Source organism: Aythya marila (assembly GCF_965140915.1).
Source record: "Aythya marila genome assembly, chromosome: 5".
Taxonomy (NCBI): Eukaryota; Metazoa; Chordata; class Aves; order Anseriformes; family Anatidae; genus Aythya; species Aythya marila.
This window is the reverse complement of record NC_139046.1, coordinates 23,617,696-23,637,802: the sequence shown is the minus strand read 5'-3', so window position 1 is coordinate 23,637,802 and position 20,107 is coordinate 23,617,696. Positions and strand designations below refer to the sequence as shown.

General features: G+C 44.5%; 2 protein-coding genes across 8 annotated transcripts in view; one reads left to right on the top strand and one right to left on the bottom strand.

The window, feature by feature from the left end:
* RALGAPA1 (Ral GTPase activating protein catalytic subunit alpha 1) overlaps nucleotides 1-16,298 on the top strand; it is a 128,076-nt gene extending 111,778 nt beyond the window's left edge. For 5 of the 7 annotated variants that reach the window (XM_082762552.1, XM_082762548.1, XM_082762551.1 and 2 more), the window contains 2 exons: nucleotides 5,956-6,080; nucleotides 14,880-16,298. In XM_082762552.1, the coding sequence (XP_082618678.1) occupies nucleotides 5,956-6,080; nucleotides 14,880-15,034 (280 nt within the window). In that variant the 3' untranslated portion in view covers nucleotides 15,035-16,298. Of the gene's footprint in view, nucleotides 1-5,955; nucleotides 6,081-6,721; nucleotides 6,753-13,179; nucleotides 13,295-14,879 lie in introns of those variants that run through there. The other 2 variants (XM_082762553.1, XM_082762549.1) reach the window with 2 other exon arrangements.
* Nucleotides 16,299-16,933: 635 nt separating this feature from the next.
* Nucleotides 16,934-19,423, bottom strand: INSM2 (INSM transcriptional repressor 2). Its single transcript, XM_082762460.1, has one exon. It carries the CDS (start codon nucleotides 19,402-19,404, stop codon nucleotides 17,911-17,913), a length of 1,494 nt encoding a protein of 497 aa, XP_082618586.1. The 5' UTR covers nucleotides 19,405-19,423; the 3' UTR covers nucleotides 16,934-17,910.
* Between the last annotated feature and the right edge of the window lie 684 nt (nucleotides 19,424-20,107).

Here is a 20,107-nt window from a genome sequence, read left to right as displayed (position 1 = left end):
TGTAGGTGCTAAGAATCTCCACACAGCGAATGCCCGGTGTTGGATGCCTCTGATGTCCACAGGTATCTGCAGCTTCTGTTGCTACCCTGCCCTGGAAACCTATCCACATCAGCACACGCTAGAGCTGCCTAAGTCCATTCTATCTCCTGAATAGCCACACACCCAGTTCATACCTCTCTTTATCCCTTAAGTAGGAAGGCATTTCTTTACTCTTCTTGTCTGTAAGGCAGCAGTGCTAGGAGTTTTGGAAGTGTGCTCGCTGGATTAGAGCCCACACGAAAACAACAGGAGGCAACTCAGTTGCATCAATCATCCAGGAAATGAGAATGGTTTCCAATGCTGAGGCCACATCTACTGCCTCTTGCAAGGGTGTTGCTCTGGCCATTGGGACTGAGGACTTTTTGTAATATGGCATGCTCAGTTCATAGCTGAAATTGTTCTTCGTTCCATAAAATATACTCTTCATCACAGGGAAAGTCCATGCTCATCTGTAGAGACCAGTGGTTATGGTACTTCCCTGGGAGAGGAGAGTCCCTGGATTCCAGTCACTGCTCAGGAAGCCTTTGTTATCAGATGGTCTTGGGAGCAGACACTAGAATTTCTTCTCCAGCCCTTTAATGAGTCTATCACGTAGGTTACAGAATTGTGAAGTGCCACATTCTTGATTAAAGTCATGGAAATATTAATCCATGTTGAAACTGCTTTTTTTTTTTTTTCTTCATTTTTTTTTCAGAGTCAGGTTAATGAAATTTTGAGATTGTTATTCCCTGGATGATGATAACATACCAGTCAGTTTTCTTTAACTGATGAATACTGAATAGATTATTTGCAAAACATATTATTTAATTCTAAAGCTTACAGGCAGAGTTTTTCCTGATGTTAGACAGGTGTAAATAAGAATGGGAAGAAAACCAATATTTAGAATGAGACAGTAACTCTACAGAAATGATTATGAGGAGATGGACAACGTAAGGACTTTAAAGATGAAGACAGTAGAAGAGGCTGGGCAATACAGGATCTTATGGAGCTTGCATGGTTCAAATTGCAAGAAAGAAAAATTGAAGACAAATTGAGAGATGTGGGTAATTAGCAAATAGATTTCCTCATCAAATGGAAAGATGACAAATTCATGGATAAAAACAAGTGGATCTTTGAAGGAATTGTTTTGGATATGAAGGAAAAAGATGATGGATGAAAAAGCACAGAGAAATATTTCACTTGTTTTATTGTGGCACATACCTGTGCGGTGCCAGAAGTTGGACTTGATGATCCTTATGGGTCCCTTCCAACTTAGAATATTCTATGATTCTATGATATATTCCCTTCCTATAGACCAGAGTCTCTTTATAGTATATAGACAAGATAAATGTTTGTTGTTTGAAGTCAAAAAGCTAAATATAAAAATGAAGACAATAAATGAAGGCAGATACAAAATACAGGGAAATATGAAATAGCAGTGATCAGCATGAGTAGTTGCATGATCTACACACCAACAGATGATATAAATCTTCCAAGATGTTTTCTTTGTTTCTTTTTAGATAAATGTAATAGCAAAGGGAGGAGGATTAAAGGGTGGTTGTTTTGTGGACATTTATGGAGACCTGGTGCTAGGCAAAGGAAGAAAGTACAGAAGTGCCTGTCTGAAAATGCCATGTGAGTGAGAATGGTTGTGTTAACAGCAGGTAAGAGTAGTTTTGATCAAATGGACCAAATAGGTATCAACTGTAAAGTTAAAATAAGTAACTTGTGTTTGCAGTAGCGAATGGCAGATTCATGGTGGTATTTGAAGAGACTGCCTCATCTAAGTGGGATGTTCAGAACGTGGGCCGTAAGCTGTTCTGGGTAGATAAAAATTCATTTATTGAGGGGAAAAAAAGCATAGGGCAGCAACTGAGATGTGAGGTAGGACCCTAGACAAATTGTTCACGTAGGTGGCTAGAAAAAGTTCTAGCTTAGGTTATGCAGAAAGAATCTGAAGATCTAGTTGTATGCTGCCATAGGAATTTAATGAGACCTTAAGTTTTTGTTGTTGTTGTTTTGTTTTGTTTAATTTTGTTTTGTTTAAAAAAGTAATACACTCAATGCTGATGAAGAGCTATTACGTGAACTGTTGTTTATCAGGCAGATTAAGCGCAAGTAGGTGGGTGATCTGACAGCCAGAATTTTGGTGCTTGCTCCCAAATGTGAATCAACAGGTCTAAAAAAGATCTCATGTCTGTAGTAATGGAAAGTACAGTATTTTCAGTATCATTAGAAATAATTGCAGATTTGGAGAATGAGTAAAATGGATTGTAATGCAAATGAAATTTTAATTGCGGTGACTACATCCTGAATGACCTGTAAAGGTACAATTTCTGATTTTTCTACTGTATTGATCATATTTTTCATAACAGTAACTTCTGGAAAAGTATAACGAAGTCATTTCTTCAAATCTTTGGATTTTTATTTTGTTGTTTTGCTTTTTGTGGATTATACATCAGCAAGTTTTTAGCCAACAGATTTGGGTGGGTGCCTGTACAAATAATGGGTATCTTACCTTTTTATCTGTTGTCTTTTGTTCTGGTTAGCATTTTCTTTGGAAGCAGAAAGCTCACAGCATTGTTAGTTTATGCATTTAGTCACTCTCTGTGCCAGATTCTTTCCCCATTGGTTTGTCTGTACATCCTTCCCATTCCATCTTAATTGCTGATGCCAGTGGCAACATCCACTCACAGTAAGAATACTGCTTGCATTGCCCTATTATTACTAGCCATTGAGTTTGTGTGTGCCACTCAATTTATAGGTGCTAATAACTCTTCCCTAGAGAGCAGCATTTTAAAGAAATAAATGTCCAGCCTATTAGAAGTAATGTAGAAATTAACTACCATGGGATTATGGTCACTCTTGCAGATAGTTGCATTCAAGTGCAGTGTGGAACTAGATTATCTCAGCCACAAAAGCATGACAATTTGGAGTTTAAAATACTAGAATGTTCCTAAAGTCTGAGTGAATAGAAGATATAAGTAGCCAAATCTCAGCTACTCAGTTTCTAACAGAAGAGCTGTTCTTCTGAGGAGACTGTGTCCTTTCTTAGTGCAGAATGCTGCAAGCCTTGGACTTGGCTTTCGCCTCAGATTTGTGTTCCTTTTTAAGCGGGGTTCTGTTATTAACCCGGTGCAGATGGTTTTGTGGATTGCTAAAACGCGAAGTAACCTGGCTAGCTGAATTACTTTTCTCCAGGTGTGCTAAGCGTGCATTTGAATTTGTCTTGTAGAACTGATATAAGCATGTCCTCTCCATTGTGTAACAAAAACATCATTATCCTCCTCAGTCAGCATCTGTGTCAAGACTTCTCTTTTTGGTTAGGAGATAGGCACACAGATTGGAGAATGGGAAAGTCCTTGTCACATTCAAAGTGGTAACTTTCCTTCATTTCTGCCTTATTTGTGTATAAGCTTTGGATGTAATAGGATAAACTAAAAGGTTTCCTTTAGAGACCTCTGAAAGTAGAACATTTTAAAAGCAGGTAGGTGTCTCCACCCTACTTTTTCAAGAAACATTTTACCCATTCAAGCAGACTTTTAAAAACAGCTTGTTTTGATAGCAGCCTGTTCTCCTGTGGGCCTTCAGCCTTTGCTTCCTGGCAGCACCTTTGGTGCGAAAAGAGAGTGATCAATTGGGAGACTATCAGTGCCAGCATGCATAGAGTGATAAGTTAACACACCACTGGGAATTTCTAGGGCCCACCAAGATACTTCACTTCTAATGTGCTAACAAGCTCATTTTTCTACCTCTTGCCTCTTCAGTTATTTTTTTTTCTCAGAAGAGCTTAGAAGTTGAGTGCATCAGGCATAATGAAAAGCTCTGTAGGAGGGAGAAGCAATAACCCCATTTTTCCCTTTTCAGCCAAATAGAAAATTAGTTTCTGGTAATACACAAAGGCCAGTATTTTTTGTGCAAGGGGCACTGCTGTGAATCAAAGGACTCTATTAACTGCAGAAAATTCAGCAGCTGTGAATCTCCCCCAATGAAAAAAGTGCTTTTCAACAAGTTGTGAGATACGTAGTATTATTTAGACTTCAACCATCAGTTTCATCCTCTACCACTTATACATAGCCTCTTAAAAACTGTGCTATATTACTCTCCTCTCTTAAGGCTCAATACTGTGTTTATCCCCCAACCTAAGAACCTCTACAATGGGAGATTTTTTTATATTTTCTCTTGTCCCCGTGCTTCTGTTATAGCTTCTCCAGATTGAGAATTCTGCTGGGTTTCAGGTCTCTGAGGATCCGGAAGGAATTTGCAACACAAATTTTGGAGGGACAATTGTTTCACAGTTTCACTGTGTAAGCAAGTCGTGGTCTCAGGAAATACAACAAAGATGATGTTATTCGCTATAAAGGTTTTTTTCAGATAATATGTTCTCTTTACATTCCTTCATATTTAGATGTACTGAAATATCTATTGTAAATATTGTACAGAAAACAAGGACAGGAAGGTTTCATAGGTAAAGTTCTGTAACAGTTGAGGTATAGTTTTAATAGCTAAGATGAAGGCTGTTGTTTCCAGCTGTAATTTAAGGCTGAGAATTGTACTGATCATCATAACTGAAAACAATACAGTTAGTTATTTAAAATGTTAGCACTTGGTATTAAAAAAATAAATTAAAAAAAAAAATTGTCACTTATGCAGTTCTCATGTTTCAATTGCTAAAAAGATGTGTGCAGGACGCAAGATACTGATTCCCCTCCCACACCCCAAAAAAGAGCAGCAAACCTGAAGTCAGAACTTCCAGCCTTCCTGAACTGATCCTGAATGCATTTCTCCACAGCATGCTGGTTTGGTTTGGTTTGTTTTTTCTGTTTTGGGGGTTTTGTTTTGTGTTTTTGTTTTTCTAGGAAAAAAAAATAGGAAATTGATCTTACTGTCTACAAATAAAATATGAAAACAAAATGTGCACAAGCATAAATGCCAGGAAAAAATCCTGATCATTTTATGGTTACGTAAGAAAAGTTGAGAAGGTCTCCCTCATTCAAAGTATTGAGTCCTGCCAGAGGACCTGGAAAGTTGTGAGAGAAAAGGTTAACTGATTTCTCAGTTCAGGAACTATACGACATGAAGTCAGCATGGGAGTTTTTCTTGATAATTGTATGTTGCTGCCTGCTGCTCTACATTTTGACAGCCATTTCCATAGTTGCTTTCATGAACAGCAGAAATATTCTCTCTTTTTCTCGCTCACTCTGTGCTAACAGCACAATCAGGCCTGCTGGAACAAGCAGCCTGGAGAGGGTTCTTCAAAAGCAGCAACACTTCAAGATACTGGTCTCTTGTCAATAATATCAGAGAAGGAGAATGCAGTGAAAAGGAAGAAGTACAGTATTTTGCTGTCAGTGCCCTGCCGACAACCTGTTAGCCAGTATTTAAGGGTCCTGCAGGTTCTTTACAAATATTCTTGCTTGTTTTAATGGCATAATGGATGAGGTGTTTTTCCCAATACTCAAATTTAGCTATGTACTTATCTTAACTGCGTGTGTGTTTAGGGATTATGGAAGGAGTTTGTTATTGAAAAGTGCAAAATAAATGATTTTGTTAATGTTCATCTGTTACTTTTCATGCTATTCTCTTAAGAATTGTGAGATTTTTGTATTTAATTGTAACCAAACTGCAGCCAAATCGGTTACTTTAAAGAGAATATTTACATTGCTGTTGGAAAAGATTTTCAGAAGGTATTGTATGAGACTTGAAAAAGAGATGGTTTAACCATAATGGTTCACATTGACCTTGTGTGCTGTACAGTTCATAGCACTACAGTGCATCAGATAATCTCAGAATTATGTAGAGTTAAATTAAGTGTGTACTGTCACTGAAATACACAATATGTGTTTAACAAAAATAGGAACTCTGAATTACTTGGCATTGGTATTTAGCAGTTACAGTACATGATGTAAATTGTTCCTTAATTCTTGGCTAAACCAGTTATGAGGAGAGAGCACGCTACCTGCAAACAATTGTTCAGCATCACCTAGAACCTACAACTTTTGAGGATTTTGCTGCGCAGGTTTTCTGTCCAGCACCTTACCACCATTTGCCCTCGGACACAGGTAAGCAGTACAGTCAAGAACTGTTTTTATACAGTCTTACTTGAAATGCAGTATCCTTACTTATAAAGAATAAAAATTCAAACGTTTACATATCATTAAGAGTTACCATTAATCTGAAAGACTGTATGCACCTATTTTGAGAACTTGGGCAAAGTTGCCTTTAATTCCTTATTCTGTTGTCTGGCATCATGGGCCAATGTCTGGCATTAAGATTTGGCAAGCTACCGGAACATAGCAAGCAGATTCTATATTTTTACAATGAATTTTATTGCATTCTCCTGTATAAAATCTGAAAGTGCTGGTACTTCTTTATGTTGGGTAGTCCAAACAGATAAATTCTTTAATGTAAGCACGCTTTTCGTATAAGAAAGTTTTAAGCTCTCATTTTTAGAATGTAAAGTTTGAAACTAGAAGCCTGAGAGCCTTGCAATCACCACTTTCATTTCCAGGTTGTTAGTTGCAAAGTTGTTTTTAAGGTGATTTTTACTTTCCGCTAAAATACGTGGTTTATAAGAGGATACTGCATTTTCAGTTACTAATAAGAAAATCGGTAAGAAAATGAGTAACTCAAGGCCTTCCTGTTCTGAAATTCCTTGAACTCCTTATGATTATTTCATTTATTTTATTTCCCCTCTTTTTAGATCATTAAATATCAGTTCTGTTTATCTGAAGGTAAGACAAAGTGTCCAAAAAAACCCTTTGTTCCTATTACTTTTACTAGAGCACTAAGCTTGTAACCAAATTGTATGCAAACTTTCCTTGTTGCTCTTGTTCACACTAAAAAGAATTTCACACTGATTGAGAAATGACCACTACATCTTCTTAAAGTTTTAGTCTTTTACTAACCTCAGGTCTGCATGAAGCACTAACACTGGTTCTGGGATTAAGGTAACTAATGGTAGAGACAGTTGTTGAATGAGTAACACTTTATTGTTTTGACCTTTGTTTCTCAGCATGAACAAGTAGTACTGGATGGCAGTGGTGTGTTTTGTACCCTGTACTGTCTTTCATTGATGTTGTAAGACATTCTGAAGTGATAACGTAGGAGAGAAGGAGAAGAAGAATGTGTAACACTTGAAATTCTTTGTTCAGAAAACTTTATTTAATGTCAAATAAATCAAAGTGCTACTGTGAAAAAGCTGTAAATCTAAATAAAATAAATTTTGTAAGAATTAATTCGGTAAGTCATTATCTCAAAATTTGTTTCTTAATTGCAAGAATATGCAGAAATAAATTTTAAAATTATTAAAGCATTCTGATTAGGACTGCAGGAAGAGTGACTGGGAGATATTAAAACACTGAGATTGCTTTGTGTGAAGGTATAAACTGTAAGTGGAAATGAGGCGCAGTTTTAAAGTGTAAGTGTATAGCTGTGCCAGTTCTAATCATCAAAACCAAAGGGAAACCAAATTAAAAGGCAGTGATTTAAAACTAATTAAATCAGTACAAAAATAGTAATTTAATTTAATGTATGAAAACGTTTGAATAGGAGAAATCTGTAACTAAAAACATTGGAAGCAATAAGCAGGGATACCAGTCCTTACCACTTTTGCTCCCTAAAGTGCTCAGCAAGCATTCAGCATCAGACACTTCCGTATCACTAGTATAGATCGTATATTCTAGTGCACTCTTATCAGTTCTGCCTGATCACTTTTGGAAATCTCATTTCAGGCTAAATCATTCTCTGTTCACCTAGCTCCTTCTTTTGGGGTGAAGCACAGCTGCTTTTCTCCCTTGCACCAAGCTAGTACAGAACAGGGGCAATTCCTATATTCCCTTAAAAGTTGTCCAAGTCGTACTTGCTTTCTCTAACTTGATCTAGAAAAAAAAAAAAATCTAACTGAAAAGCTTGATTTTAGTCTTAAGCTTTCTCTCACAGGTACTAATTTTCTGCAGGAATCTCATTAATAGGAACTTGTGATGTATTTCACACTTGAGTGTATGCACATGTGTTTACATAGCAGAGAACATCATCTCCTACCCTAAGGGACATCTTCTTCTGAACTTTGTGGAGAGTGGTGGAGCTGCCCAACACATCCATGCCAGGAGCAGCCAGGATCTCCGTAGGACATAGATGCAGCACACTGTGACCCAGCATCCAAGAGCCTGTCCCCAGAGCTCTCTGACTGGGTTGTAGTTGCAGCACAGGGATACCAGGAACACTGGGTGTCCTGGTTGCAGCCTGGCCCCTTGGGGCTGACCTGTGCTGGGTCCAGGGCTTCAGGTGCTCTGGTGCTCAGCTCCAGGACAGTGCCTGGAGTAGCACTGCACCTTCTGCCTCCAAGCTGACTCAGGAGAGCACAGACTCTAAAGCCTGAAGCAGGTGTAGTTTAGTACTGTGGTCATCTGCCAAATCAGCTTCCCCAGGGCTTGGTTAGTGGGCAAACCACTGGTGTCCGGTTCTTGTGAAGGCAGACCTGTGAGCAGGGTGCCTGCAGATGGCCCTGAACTTTGAAGGACCGTGATCCCAGAAAAGAATCCACCTGATGTACTACTAAAATACTTATTACCCCTATGTTACCAGACATGCATCAGACAGCTGTATTGAAAGATAGGTACGGAGGTCTTGCTGGTGCCAGGATTACACATAGGATTGGCACTGGAATCCTGCCTGCGCATCTACACGCATTCATCACCCCTAAGATGACTCAAAACCTTGCAGGCTACCTGCCAGACATCTCTGTGTCATCTGAAAATTTCTGACCAGCTTCTAAAAATATGTTGCAATTACTTTTTTATATAGTATTTTATTTATATCTGCTTTTTATGAAAAAAAAAAGACCACAAGCAACTAGAAAATATTTCCTTATTTTAGATTTGATTGTTTAGTTGGATCACAATCTTGAAGCTGATAGTTGTCAAGTATGTTTAATTTTTCTAAAATACTATGTACAATTTCTTCTTCTAAGATATATACAGAAACTGCGAAGCTACTAAAGCCCATCAACAAGCACTGTATTTTATTTTTTTGTTGTGACTCCATGGGCTGCTTTCAGCATGCCAGATTCTTCACTTGAACTATGACAGTCAGCAAATAGAGACTATGCCATCCAGTTACCAACTGTATTTTCTCAGACTGGTGTATTTTACGAAAGCCTCAGTCCTCAGCAAAAGCTGTTTCCTTCCTTAGAATGGCTGCTGCTTGATACAAAGTAATTGTGGCTGCTGCTGTTTTATCTGGATATCTAGGTTGCCCTGTTAAAATACCTGAAAAGTCCATCTTCTCAGGTTTAGGAACTTGACTAATGTAGTGAATGTATGCTTTTTTTTTTTCTTCTTCTTATTTTCTATTTAAAAAAGAGATTTATCCCTGCTTAATCACAGAATGTAATTCTGTTGCTGCTCCTAATTTTACTTTGTGCTGACTCTGGTAAGTAGAGTTAACCGCAAAATAATATTTCCTGCTATACAGCTATTGAGTAAATCAGACTTCTGTGACACCAGAGTAGGCTGAGGAAACCGTCAATGACAAACTCAATGATATTGAAGGGCTTATTGACCCCTCGATGCTAAGATTCTGAGTTTTAAATTGTACTGATGATTTGGTTTTGTTTTTTCTGTCATCTTTTTTTTTCCTCTCTTGTTACTAAAAATAGGACCTCAGTATAGTAAACCTTGTTAAAAAGGGTCATAGTATTTTCCTTGTGATGCCAGCAGACTGTTTGATCCCTACAGTCATCCTACATTTTCAAGCCTGCGTTCAGACCAGTCCTGCTGCCCCACTCCCAAAGTCAGTGAGGATGCCAGCTTACAGGCAGAAAAGTGGAGGAATGTAGATGTAGTGGTGCTTCAGCCTCGCACAAGAAAATCTCAAGTTCCATGGCCTGCATCTTAACTCCATCTGCTGCTTGTTTGCTGTGTAACTTGAAACAGAGAATCTGTTCATCTTTTTGGCCCTGTTATCCCTTTGCGTATTAGATTGATGGTGCTAAGCACCACTGGTGATAAGCAACGCTCCTGGTGGTGATGGTTGAACTTTGTGACCAGAAATGCAGTGAAAAACAGAAATGTTGTTTGAAGGCTGTGTGTCTGGCAGGGCTGGGAAGAGTTTCTCATTATTCCTTCTCCAGTCCAAACATAGGAAGAAATGCTTTCGTTCCAGATCAGAGGAAACCCACAAAACTTAATGAAATTTTCCAAAAATTCCACATTGGATGACTGAAGCTGAAATGTTATGCGTTTCTGAACTGTTGCCCATGCATTGACCACTTGGGTTGTAGTAAGCTGCGGATCCTCAGCACTTCAAAATGATAAATCCAGTAAGGACTGATGGACACCCAAACAGATCAACTTTATTCATTTCCACTGAAAAGCCAGGAATATGACTGTCCAATTTAAAAAAAATAAAATAAATTCCATTCATATATACAAGGTGATGAAATTAAAGCAGCATGTGCAGTTTTAATCCTGACATTTCCTAGTTTTCAAATGTTTGACCTTACAGATTTATTGTCTTGTAACAACATTTTGTTGTGTAAGTCCTTCCATTTTTGTTTTGTTTACTGCATAGGGCAGAAGAGAAATTCCTTAATACCGATTAACCACCGTATGATTCGTAAGCAAAGCTGTAGCCTCTAGATCCACCACCAAGTTTTGTAAACTGAAGTAGTGCAATAATGAGCTGTCTTACCTCTGCCTGAAGGTTTCCTAGTGTAAAGACTGGAAATTTGCCAGTGGGTTTCACAGCTATTTGATGACACAGAGGAATAGGTTTATCTAGTAGGTTAAAGCCAGGTTCTAAAGAGCATTCTTTATTTAGGACAAGGAGTAATGGTTTTATACTAGAAGAGGGTAGATCTAGATTAGATATTCAGAAGAAATTCTTCACTCAGCAGGTGGTGAGGCACTGGACCAGGTTGCCCAGAGAGGCTGTGGATGCCCCATCCCTGGAAATGTTCAAGGGCAGGCTGGATGGGGCTTTGGGCAGCCTGGTCTGGTGGGAGGTGTCCTGGGCCACGGCAGGTGGCTGGACCCAGGTGATCTTTACAGTCCCTTCCAACCCAAACCATTCTGTGATTTATCGGACACTGGCTTTTCTGCTCATTCTCCATAAACCACTTCTTGCTGTACATCTTCCTCATGTCTGGCTCTTAGTTCTTTCTCTCCTACTCAGTTCCAGCCTCTCAGGTCTTTAGGCCACTCGCCACCCTCCTCAGCTTCTTGTCTTGCTTGGCAGCTGCTTCTGCAGTCTTCTTCTCTGCATCTGCTTCTTGCTTCCTCTCATCTTTTCCCAAAATTATTGACTTAATGCCTTGACTCAAGCAAGGTTCTGCTGAGCATAACTGATAGCTTGGCCAGCTTTGGACCGGTATTTGTTTGAGTGGCAAAGGGTAGAAGCTGTACAAAAATGATTGCCCTCTTCCCCGGAGGCCACATGGGAGGCTGAAGTATATTAAAAAACCATCAAAATGCATTAACATAGACAAGTGAAATTTTCCTGTGCCATCATTCTCAGAAATGGCACTCAGGATAACGTTGTTCCAGACAACTGGTGTGATAAAGCCAGAAGTCTTAACAGGTAGCAGCATATCAGCACCCTATCAGACATCTAGTCAGTGACATTTTTACTTCTTTGAAAGTCAGAATTGTTGAGCGAGGTGAGTCGTGCAAACAGGTGTGCTATGGTACGCCTGGGTCCCTCCACCTCAGTTCACTTCTAACACAGTCTTTGTAGTTAGGGTGCCATTTTACATTTAAATAACTCATTTCTGAGGCAAATAACCAACATACTATCTTTAGAAGATCCTAAAACCTTCAAACAGAGTAAGAAAGTGTCCCATTTCAACTTTGCTGAACAACTTTGTTGTTCACAAACAACAGAAACAGCTTTGTGTTATGGTCCTAAACTATCATAGCTGATCAAATTGCTTCATGCTAGCCTGGTCAGTTGTCAAGCCTAAGAGAAGGAAAAAAATGGATCACTTTCTGACATTTTTCAAATTCTTGAAAATGCTAACATGTTTATTTGAATTGAACTTTCTTGTTCCAGGTCAACTGACAATAAGGCTTCCTTATTTAACCCTATTTTTTTAGTTTGGATAACTAAACATTTCACTGCATAAAGATATAAAGATACAGCATTCTACACTGAAGATTTTAAACTGAAGGGGAAACAAAACCTGCAAAATTTATATAATCACATATAATATCCACGTGTGTATGTGCGTATGTATGTATATATAGATACATATATCTAAAATCTAAAGAAATTGAGTTATTAATCAGCCTGTTGATTGCTGCCAGACTAAATATATTTTAAGTGCCATTATTCTTCACTCTTCTGGTGTAATATGTTCAGATGTGAAAATCACTTCATATGACTTCTGTTCTTCAATAGCTCTACATCAGTTTTTTAAAATGGGATTAGATGTGAATCTGTGCTTCCTGATGTCTGTCTGCAGAAATTATAAGCAAAATTTAAAGTATGACTGGAATAGTGCCTTAATTAAAATAGTTGGGGTTTTAAGGTTTTCTTTATCCAGCACTTGATAAAATTTCACAGTATGGCTTTAGTCTTTGACTCAGACTAACAAGTTTAAATGCAATGTTTTTTTATTTACGTGATTTCAGCAGTCTTGTGTTAAGACTGGCTATAATTGCTGCATACATAAAAATGTGAAACAGCTGGGGAGCAGAAGCCATATATCAAATTGCCATTTGTTTTTCCTTCTTGATTGTGTGTATGTGTGTGACTATTGAATTGTTTTCACAGACTGTAGGAAAGCGTTTCAGGCAATGTTTAGGATGTATTTTGGTTGCTAGAAATAAGGTTGCTGGATCTGGATAATGTCATAGAATTCTTTTCTTTCTCTCTCTCTTCTTTTTTTCTTGTAATGCTTAGTTGGTAAGTATGACGCTGGATTTCAGAGCTGTTGCTTCATTGCACATAACTAACTCATCATTCTCTTTAACCTGTAGCATGAGCAGCAATTACATAATGAAATTCAAAATTCTGTTTTCTGTGCTCATCTGTTAATACCCTTCAATCTTTGCGGTTCGTGTCTCATGTCTCACACCTGTTATCTTTTATCTTCTCTCCTCCCCCTTCCTCACTTCTTTCCACTTCTCCTTCCTCATCACTTCTTCATTCTCAACAAAGAAAGAAATGCTGTGATATTTCTTCTCCTTCCAAAACCTCCACTAGAAAGCATTGGCCACATCAAGGTAAAGGGCAAAGGCTTGAAACGGAAGGTCTTTCACGCTAGCTGTGAATGGTATGCTGTGCAAAACAACAACGGTTATTTTCTATTCTCTATCTTCCACCATTTGAAATGCTTTAATTCCTTGTAAAATTAGAACAAGATAGAATTTCAGAAAATGAGACTGCATGTTTCCCTGCTTGCCTTTTTTTATAAGGCACAGTGAGTCAGGCATTATCATGCTTTTCCAGATTGTTTGGCAATGAAGTACCTAGTTCATGAACAGAATTACTGTCACCAGCTGGGGAACAAATAACAGCCCTTTTTCCTCCCTGTCACTTCAATGGCTCATGTCGGTTTGAAAAAGACAGAAAGTATTGGGCCGTCCCTCTGGAGCAGGCAGATGACGGACCGGGCAAGGAGGACATCCAGGTCGCTAAATCCTTTAGGTTTATGACAGTGTTTTAGATGTACTCTTAGACTCCTTACCTGATGACCTGGGATTTTATTTTAGAGGAGTCTTTCAAATGAAATGTGCTCGGTTTTGAATGTTTTTTGTGCCCATTATATATGAAATGTTAACTGAGGGAGAGAGATCTCCAGTTCTGATTATTGCACTATTATTTTAAATTATTACCAGTAATAGTGTGATGTGGAAGAAATAGCAAGTGATATTCTGGCTTACTGAAGTCAGCAGGGGTTTTCCCATTGACTTCTGCGGGACTAAGCTTCTGCCCGTAATTCATACAGCTCAAAAGTGATTAGTGGCAACTGAGGTAATTGGGTTCAATCAGCCTGTCGGTCTCTGCAAACGGCCAATTAAAATGCAGTTTGGTATTGTGCGTGCGAGTGCATAGTGTTAAAGTTCTGCACCCAGGAAGGAGAACGTAATTTAGATTGCACGTTGCCTCCTTTCCCTTCTGTACCTCCGTGGAGGCTGGCCGGAGGCAGTGTCCTGCTGGGCTGTCTGTAAGGGAAGGGCTCTCGTGGTGAGGACTCAGGGCCCACCACGGAGTAGCTTTGGGTGCTGGGTGACAAACGCCATGCCGTTATCTCAAATTCATCTTGTTCCTTTTACAAAGAAATTGGGATGTGTAGTGCATCCGCTTAGTACGATCTGTTCAAGCTTCTGCCTTGTGGGCCCTGTAGGAATTGGCCTTCTGAAGCACTGACTAACGTTTAGATGGGAGGAGATGTGTTGCTCTCCCAGTTCACCCCAATTCACTCCACCTTTTCAGCTGCATTCCCAGAACTCCCTTCATGCGCAGTGAGCCGTTACCCTTCATGTTCTCATTATAGACGGGATTCTTCTGGGTGATGGCATGAATAATCCCTCCCCATCCCTACCAGGGAACTGGAGGGGTCAGTTCTCCTGGCTAGCAGGATGACACTGCCCACCTCAGTGCTGTTTCAGTCGCCGAGGGTTCTCTGCAGTCTTGCAGCTCGGTGGTTTCTGGCATCATCTTTTCTCTAGAGATGATTTTGTGGCAGTCACTAGCTCCGTGTGCGGTGCAATCACCCACAGCTGGTAAAGGGCTAGTATATGCTGTGGGCTTGACAACAGCACTGAAATTCCTACCTGCCCCTTGTGTGTATAGATTCACACGCTGCACGTGTGGAAGGCAGCACTGATGGGTTTGGTTCTTGCTGTCCTCTGCAGGCTTCTGCCCAGAGACTCAGCCGGGAGAAATTCCAGCAGCAGCAACAGCACAGGTGGATGGAACAGACTTAGCCTCTCCAATGTCTCCTCGGACTAGCAAGAGCCGAATGTCCATGAAACTGCGCCGCTCCTCTGGCTCGGCCAACAAGTCCTAAGTGTTGAGATGCCTGCAGCTTTCTAGTAACCAGCCGTCAGCAACCCTTCCTATGACTCGCAGCTTTCAGCTGAAGGATAACATCTCTAGTGTGTGTGTGCCCCATTCCCTGCATACCCTTTTTCTGTATGTTTATTTTAAACAGTGACACTGGAATTTTACTTTAATATTTTAGCTTTCAGTTGTTTTTGTTTTTGTTTTGTTTTTTAATCAAACTCCAGGCTGCCTTTTTTTTTTTCTCCCCCTCCTTTTTTTTTTTTTTTCAGTGCAGTTTGTCCTCTGCACCTTTTACCTTCCTGGATGATTACGATATCTTACCAGTAGTCATTTTTAACTCTGGTTGATCTTGAGTGACATACGGAATTGGAGACTGCAGTTTGATTACACTATATTTATTGTGCCCCACTGCAATTTTCTCTGTAACAAAGAAAGAAATATGTACAATTTGAAAATGAATGTACAATTTTAAATTGAAGTTGCATTTGTAAAGTCTTTGTCAGATGTCACAATGTTAATGCAGAGGCTGTGTACAGACTATTTATGTTAAGAATAAAATACTTAAACAGCCTTTCAAGCATTACAGTGTCCAAACAAAATAACTTGCCAGTAGCACCAATTCTTTCTTCACAAAGCAATGTATCATTTCTTAACTGTGCAGGTGGTGCCATAATCTATGCCAGAAAAAAAAAAGGAAGAAAAAAAAGAAAAAAAAAAAAAGAAGAAAAAAAATCACTGTGCTGAAATTCTACTTATGCTTGGCTTCCAAATATTTTTATAATGTTTGCTTTTGGAAGTGTTATCAATAGTAAATGCCATTGAGTCTCATGTTTTTTAGCCTTTATCACCGGGCTGCTGGGTCTAGATGTATATTATTGTTTCTTACATTTAAAAAAAAAAAAGCACTTTCCTGATACAAATTCATTGCTCTGATGCTGTGTACTAAGGAAGAAAAGGGAACATGCTCCAGGAGGCTGACCTGCAATGCTGATGATTCCAACCCTGTAAGTGCAGGTTAGTACACGCATTCCAACCATCCAGAGATATTTTCCTCCAGCAGATGAAATGCTCACATTTTGAGTCTGGCAAACAACAAGATGCTGTTAACAAAATGTAGCATGACATCCGTACTAACTGCATGTGTAAATATATCATATGATATGGGCAACAATAAAAATATAAATTATGTATTGTCATTCATGTAGTATCTACAAATTTGTAATGGTTGAAGAGAAAACATGCTATTTAATAATACAATAAAATTATTCTTACCACCTTTTGTATATTGGTCATTCACCTCAGTGATTAGATTCCTACTGCAATTTGTAAAAGGAAAGCAAATTACACGTGGAGCAGTTAAGTGCGATACACGGCTTGGTTTTCATTCGTATTAAAAGCTTGGTGTGTCAACTAGTTCTTGGGAGCTCTCCCCGTCCGCTGCAAGGACGCCGTATCAGAAACTTGTCCCCAGCTCTGCTAAATGCCATCTGTAGCCCTGTTTCTTTGATCATGTGAGCAGAGACAGGAGGGTGATGTTTTTAAAAAGCACAGTGACCTTCTCCATGGGAGAACTCAATGAATGGCATCAACGGGCACTGCTATCTGCACCTCAGTTACCGGCAAATGATTGAAAAACACCCTACTTAAAATGAGATGCTTTATTTCTGGTGGGGGAGAATAGCGAGCTGCAAGTTTAGCCTCCGCCAGGCAGCAAACATCAGCAGCTGCAGGTTACACCGCACTAATTTGTATTTTCCAGGTCCTGCAACCAACACTGGAAAGTCAGTGGAGCACGTTTGAAATAAAACGCTTGCTTTTGGCCTTCGGGCAAGATGTACGCGAGCCTTTTGTTGGGTGTAACGAAATCTAAACCTAGAGAAATAGCTGCATTAGAGGATGCTAATGAAAAGATGGTAATACTCTGCGTGCTCTAACAAAGGCTGGGGCTGGGATCAGTTTGTTTCTTCGGGAACCACCAAGCGACCCGCTTTTCCCCTGCTGAATTCAAGAAAGGCATTAGCTTCGTTTTAAATCATTTATTGAATTCGCTCGTCCTTTTTGGCCTCACCCGCTATCGCATTCGGAAACGAGCACTCCCGCGTGAAAATAAATAAACAGACGACCAAATAAATAAAGCCTGAAAGGTCCGTAGCTGGCAAGGTGCACAGAATTGCAAAGCGTTGGGCCGGGACGCCGCTGAAGCCGGGGGGAAAACGCAGAGGGTGGCTTGGCCGGGCCGGGGAGCGGCGCCCAGGGGTCTCCCCGGCTGCGGGGCACCCCCCAAGGGGCTGGAGCCGCCCGCAGGGCCCCCAAAAACACGCGTGGGAAGCGGGGGCGTGCACCGAGCTGGGGCAGGGCGCCTCGCCTTCGGTAAGCGGACAGCACGACCGGGTTCCCGCACGTTTCGCTAGCTATTACAGGGCTGACACCGACTTAGCATGAACATTTACCTTCGCGACTATTTTAGCACAGAGTACGGCAAACGAAACACTGCACGAGAACTTAAAAGTTCGAGCTTGGGGTGTGGGGGGGGGAAGGCTATGAAAACAAGGTAACTAGGTCAGGCTCCTTTTCTCACGAAAAATAATAATAATAATAATAATTCCTCTCTTTTAATATCCTATGTACAGCTGGACTCCTGCCGGCCCGGGCCCCAGGGGCGGCGCGTTCAGCGGGCACCCGCCGCCCCCCAGCGCCCCGGGGCAGCCCGGAGGGGCCGGGGCGGAGGGCAGAGGTTGGGGGTCCGCAGGCGGCTTCGCCTCGGTGGCCGTGTGCGCACCCAGCGCGACTTTCCATAGGAATTACAGCGTGGACGGGACTCGCTCGGCGCTCGCCCGGGCCGTCGGGCGACGGGGTCCCATCGGGGGCGGCCGCGGGGGGCTAGCAGCCCGGCCGGACGGGCACCTGGAGCAGCAGGACCTGCCTGCCCTCGGGCGGGTGGCACTTGGTGGCGTGCCGCGCCAGCCCCGGCGCGCTGAAGAAGGTGGCGGGGCAGTGCTTGCAGGGGAAGCCCTGCCGCTCGCCGCCCCCCGCCGCCGCCGCCCCGCCGCCCTCGGGCTGCCCGGCGGCCGGAGGCGGCGGCGGCGGCGGCAGCAGCAGCTCCTCCCGCACGGCGTGCCACAGCCGGTGCTTGTCCCTGATGTCCGCCGAGGGGAAGCGGGCGCCGCAGAGGTGGCAGGCGAAGGCGAGCTGCCCGCGCTCCGGCGGCCCGAAGGCGGCTGGCCGCGCCGCGCCGTGGGTGCCCATGTGCTTGCGGAGGTAGGCCTGCCGTCGGAAGCGCTTCTGGCAGCAGGGGCAGGCGAACGCCTCCCCGACGGGGCCGGGGCCGGGGCCGGGGCCGCCGGGGGCCGGGGCCGGGGCTCCGCCGGCGCTGTCCGCGCCGCCGCGGTGCTGACGGGGAAGCGGCGGCGGCGGCGGCGGGGGGGCGGCGGCGGGGCCGCGGGGCCGCCGCTCGGGGCTGTTCTCCTTGCCCGGCGGGGCGGCGGCGGCGGAGGAGCCGTCGGCGCTGGGGCCGGGCCGCGGCTTGTGCCAGCGGCGGTGCGAGGCCAGGTTGGCGGGGCAGCTGAAGATCTTGTGGCACTCGGGGCAGCGGTACTCGACGCGCACGATGCGGGAGCAGCGGTGCTGGGCCAGCGCCAGCGGGTCGGCGTAGTGCTCCTTGCACAGCTGGCAGATGAACTCGCCCAGCGGCGTGCGCCCCCCCGACGGCGGCGGCCCCGGCCCCGGCCGCCCCTCGGGGCCCTCCTCCTTGATGCGCAGCCCCAGCACGGGCGAGGTGGTCACCTCGTCGGCGAAGCTCAGCTTCCGCGTGGCCTTCGCCTTCTTGCCGGGCGCCTTGGCCCTCGACGGCCGCTTCAGCGCCGGGCCCGGCGGCGGCGGCGGCGGCGGCAGCGGCGGGGGCTGCGGGGCGGGCGGCGGCGGCGGCGGGGCGGGCAGCGGCGTGCGGGGCTGCAGCAGCAGCTTCTCGGCCGGCGGGAAGGAGGCGGCCAGCGGGAAGGACTCCGCGGACACCGGGGAGCTGAGGCACCGCTCGAAGAACACCGCCCGCGGCCCCGCCGCGCTGCACGGCCCCGCCGCCCCCCAGGCGCCCGCTCCCTCCGCCGGGGCTCGCAGCGGGCCCCCGCCGCCGGGGCTCCAGGTCGCCGCGGCGGGTGCGGGTGCGGGCGCGGGGCAGGCGGCGGCGGCGGCGGCGCCCTCCTCCTCCTCGCCCTCCTCCTCCTCCTCCGCCCCTTGCCGGGCGGCGGGGCTGCCCCCGGCGGCTGCGGCGGGCGGTGGCGGCGGGTCCCGGTCCCGCTCCCGGTCCCGCTCCCGAGGGCGCGCCCGGTAGGAGCCGCCGGGGCGCCGGCTGCGCTTGACGAGGAAGCCGCGCGGCATGGCGGGGCCGGCAGGGCTGCGGGAGCGCGGCGCGCAGGGCCCGCCCGGCCTTTATACCCCCGGCGCCCGCTCCCGCCCGGCCGCCCTCCTCCCTCCGGCGCCGGCGGCCAATGAGGGGCTGGGGCCGGCGCCGGCGGCCGCGGGGGAGGAGGAGGCGGCAGGGCCCGACCGGGCACCCCCCCCGCCGGCATCGCCCCGTCGAGGCTGGTGCGGGGCGGGGGGGCAGCGGGGCCGCCCGCGCCGCTCGGAGCTGAGCTGCGCGGCCGAGCCCCGAGCCCCGACGGAGCGGGCTGCGGGGGAGCGGGGCGCTGGGAGCCGCCTGAGCGCCCCGCTGAGCCCCGCAGCAGATCCCTGAGCGTGCTTGGCCCCGCGCTGCTCTCCCGCTTCCCTCCGCTTTCACCGCTGCGCTGAATTTTGGATGAGGTTACAGCCGGCGAGCCAGAGATCGCCCCTCGTTACTACAGAGCACTGTGACTGGGGGCGATGAGCCGTGCTGTGGCACAGCTAGGTCGCTCCCCAGTCCATGAATTTTTCCTAATGCCCGGTTGACCTTTGTAACTGGGACTTCCCAACTCCGTTTCTCACTGAATTACTGTAACCCTGCTTACAGAGCCACTGTGTTATGCTGTTCCTCCAAGCAAAACGTAAATAAGTCTTTCAATTTGCAAAGCCGCACTCCTTCCTTTCAGTGTTCAGTTCGCCT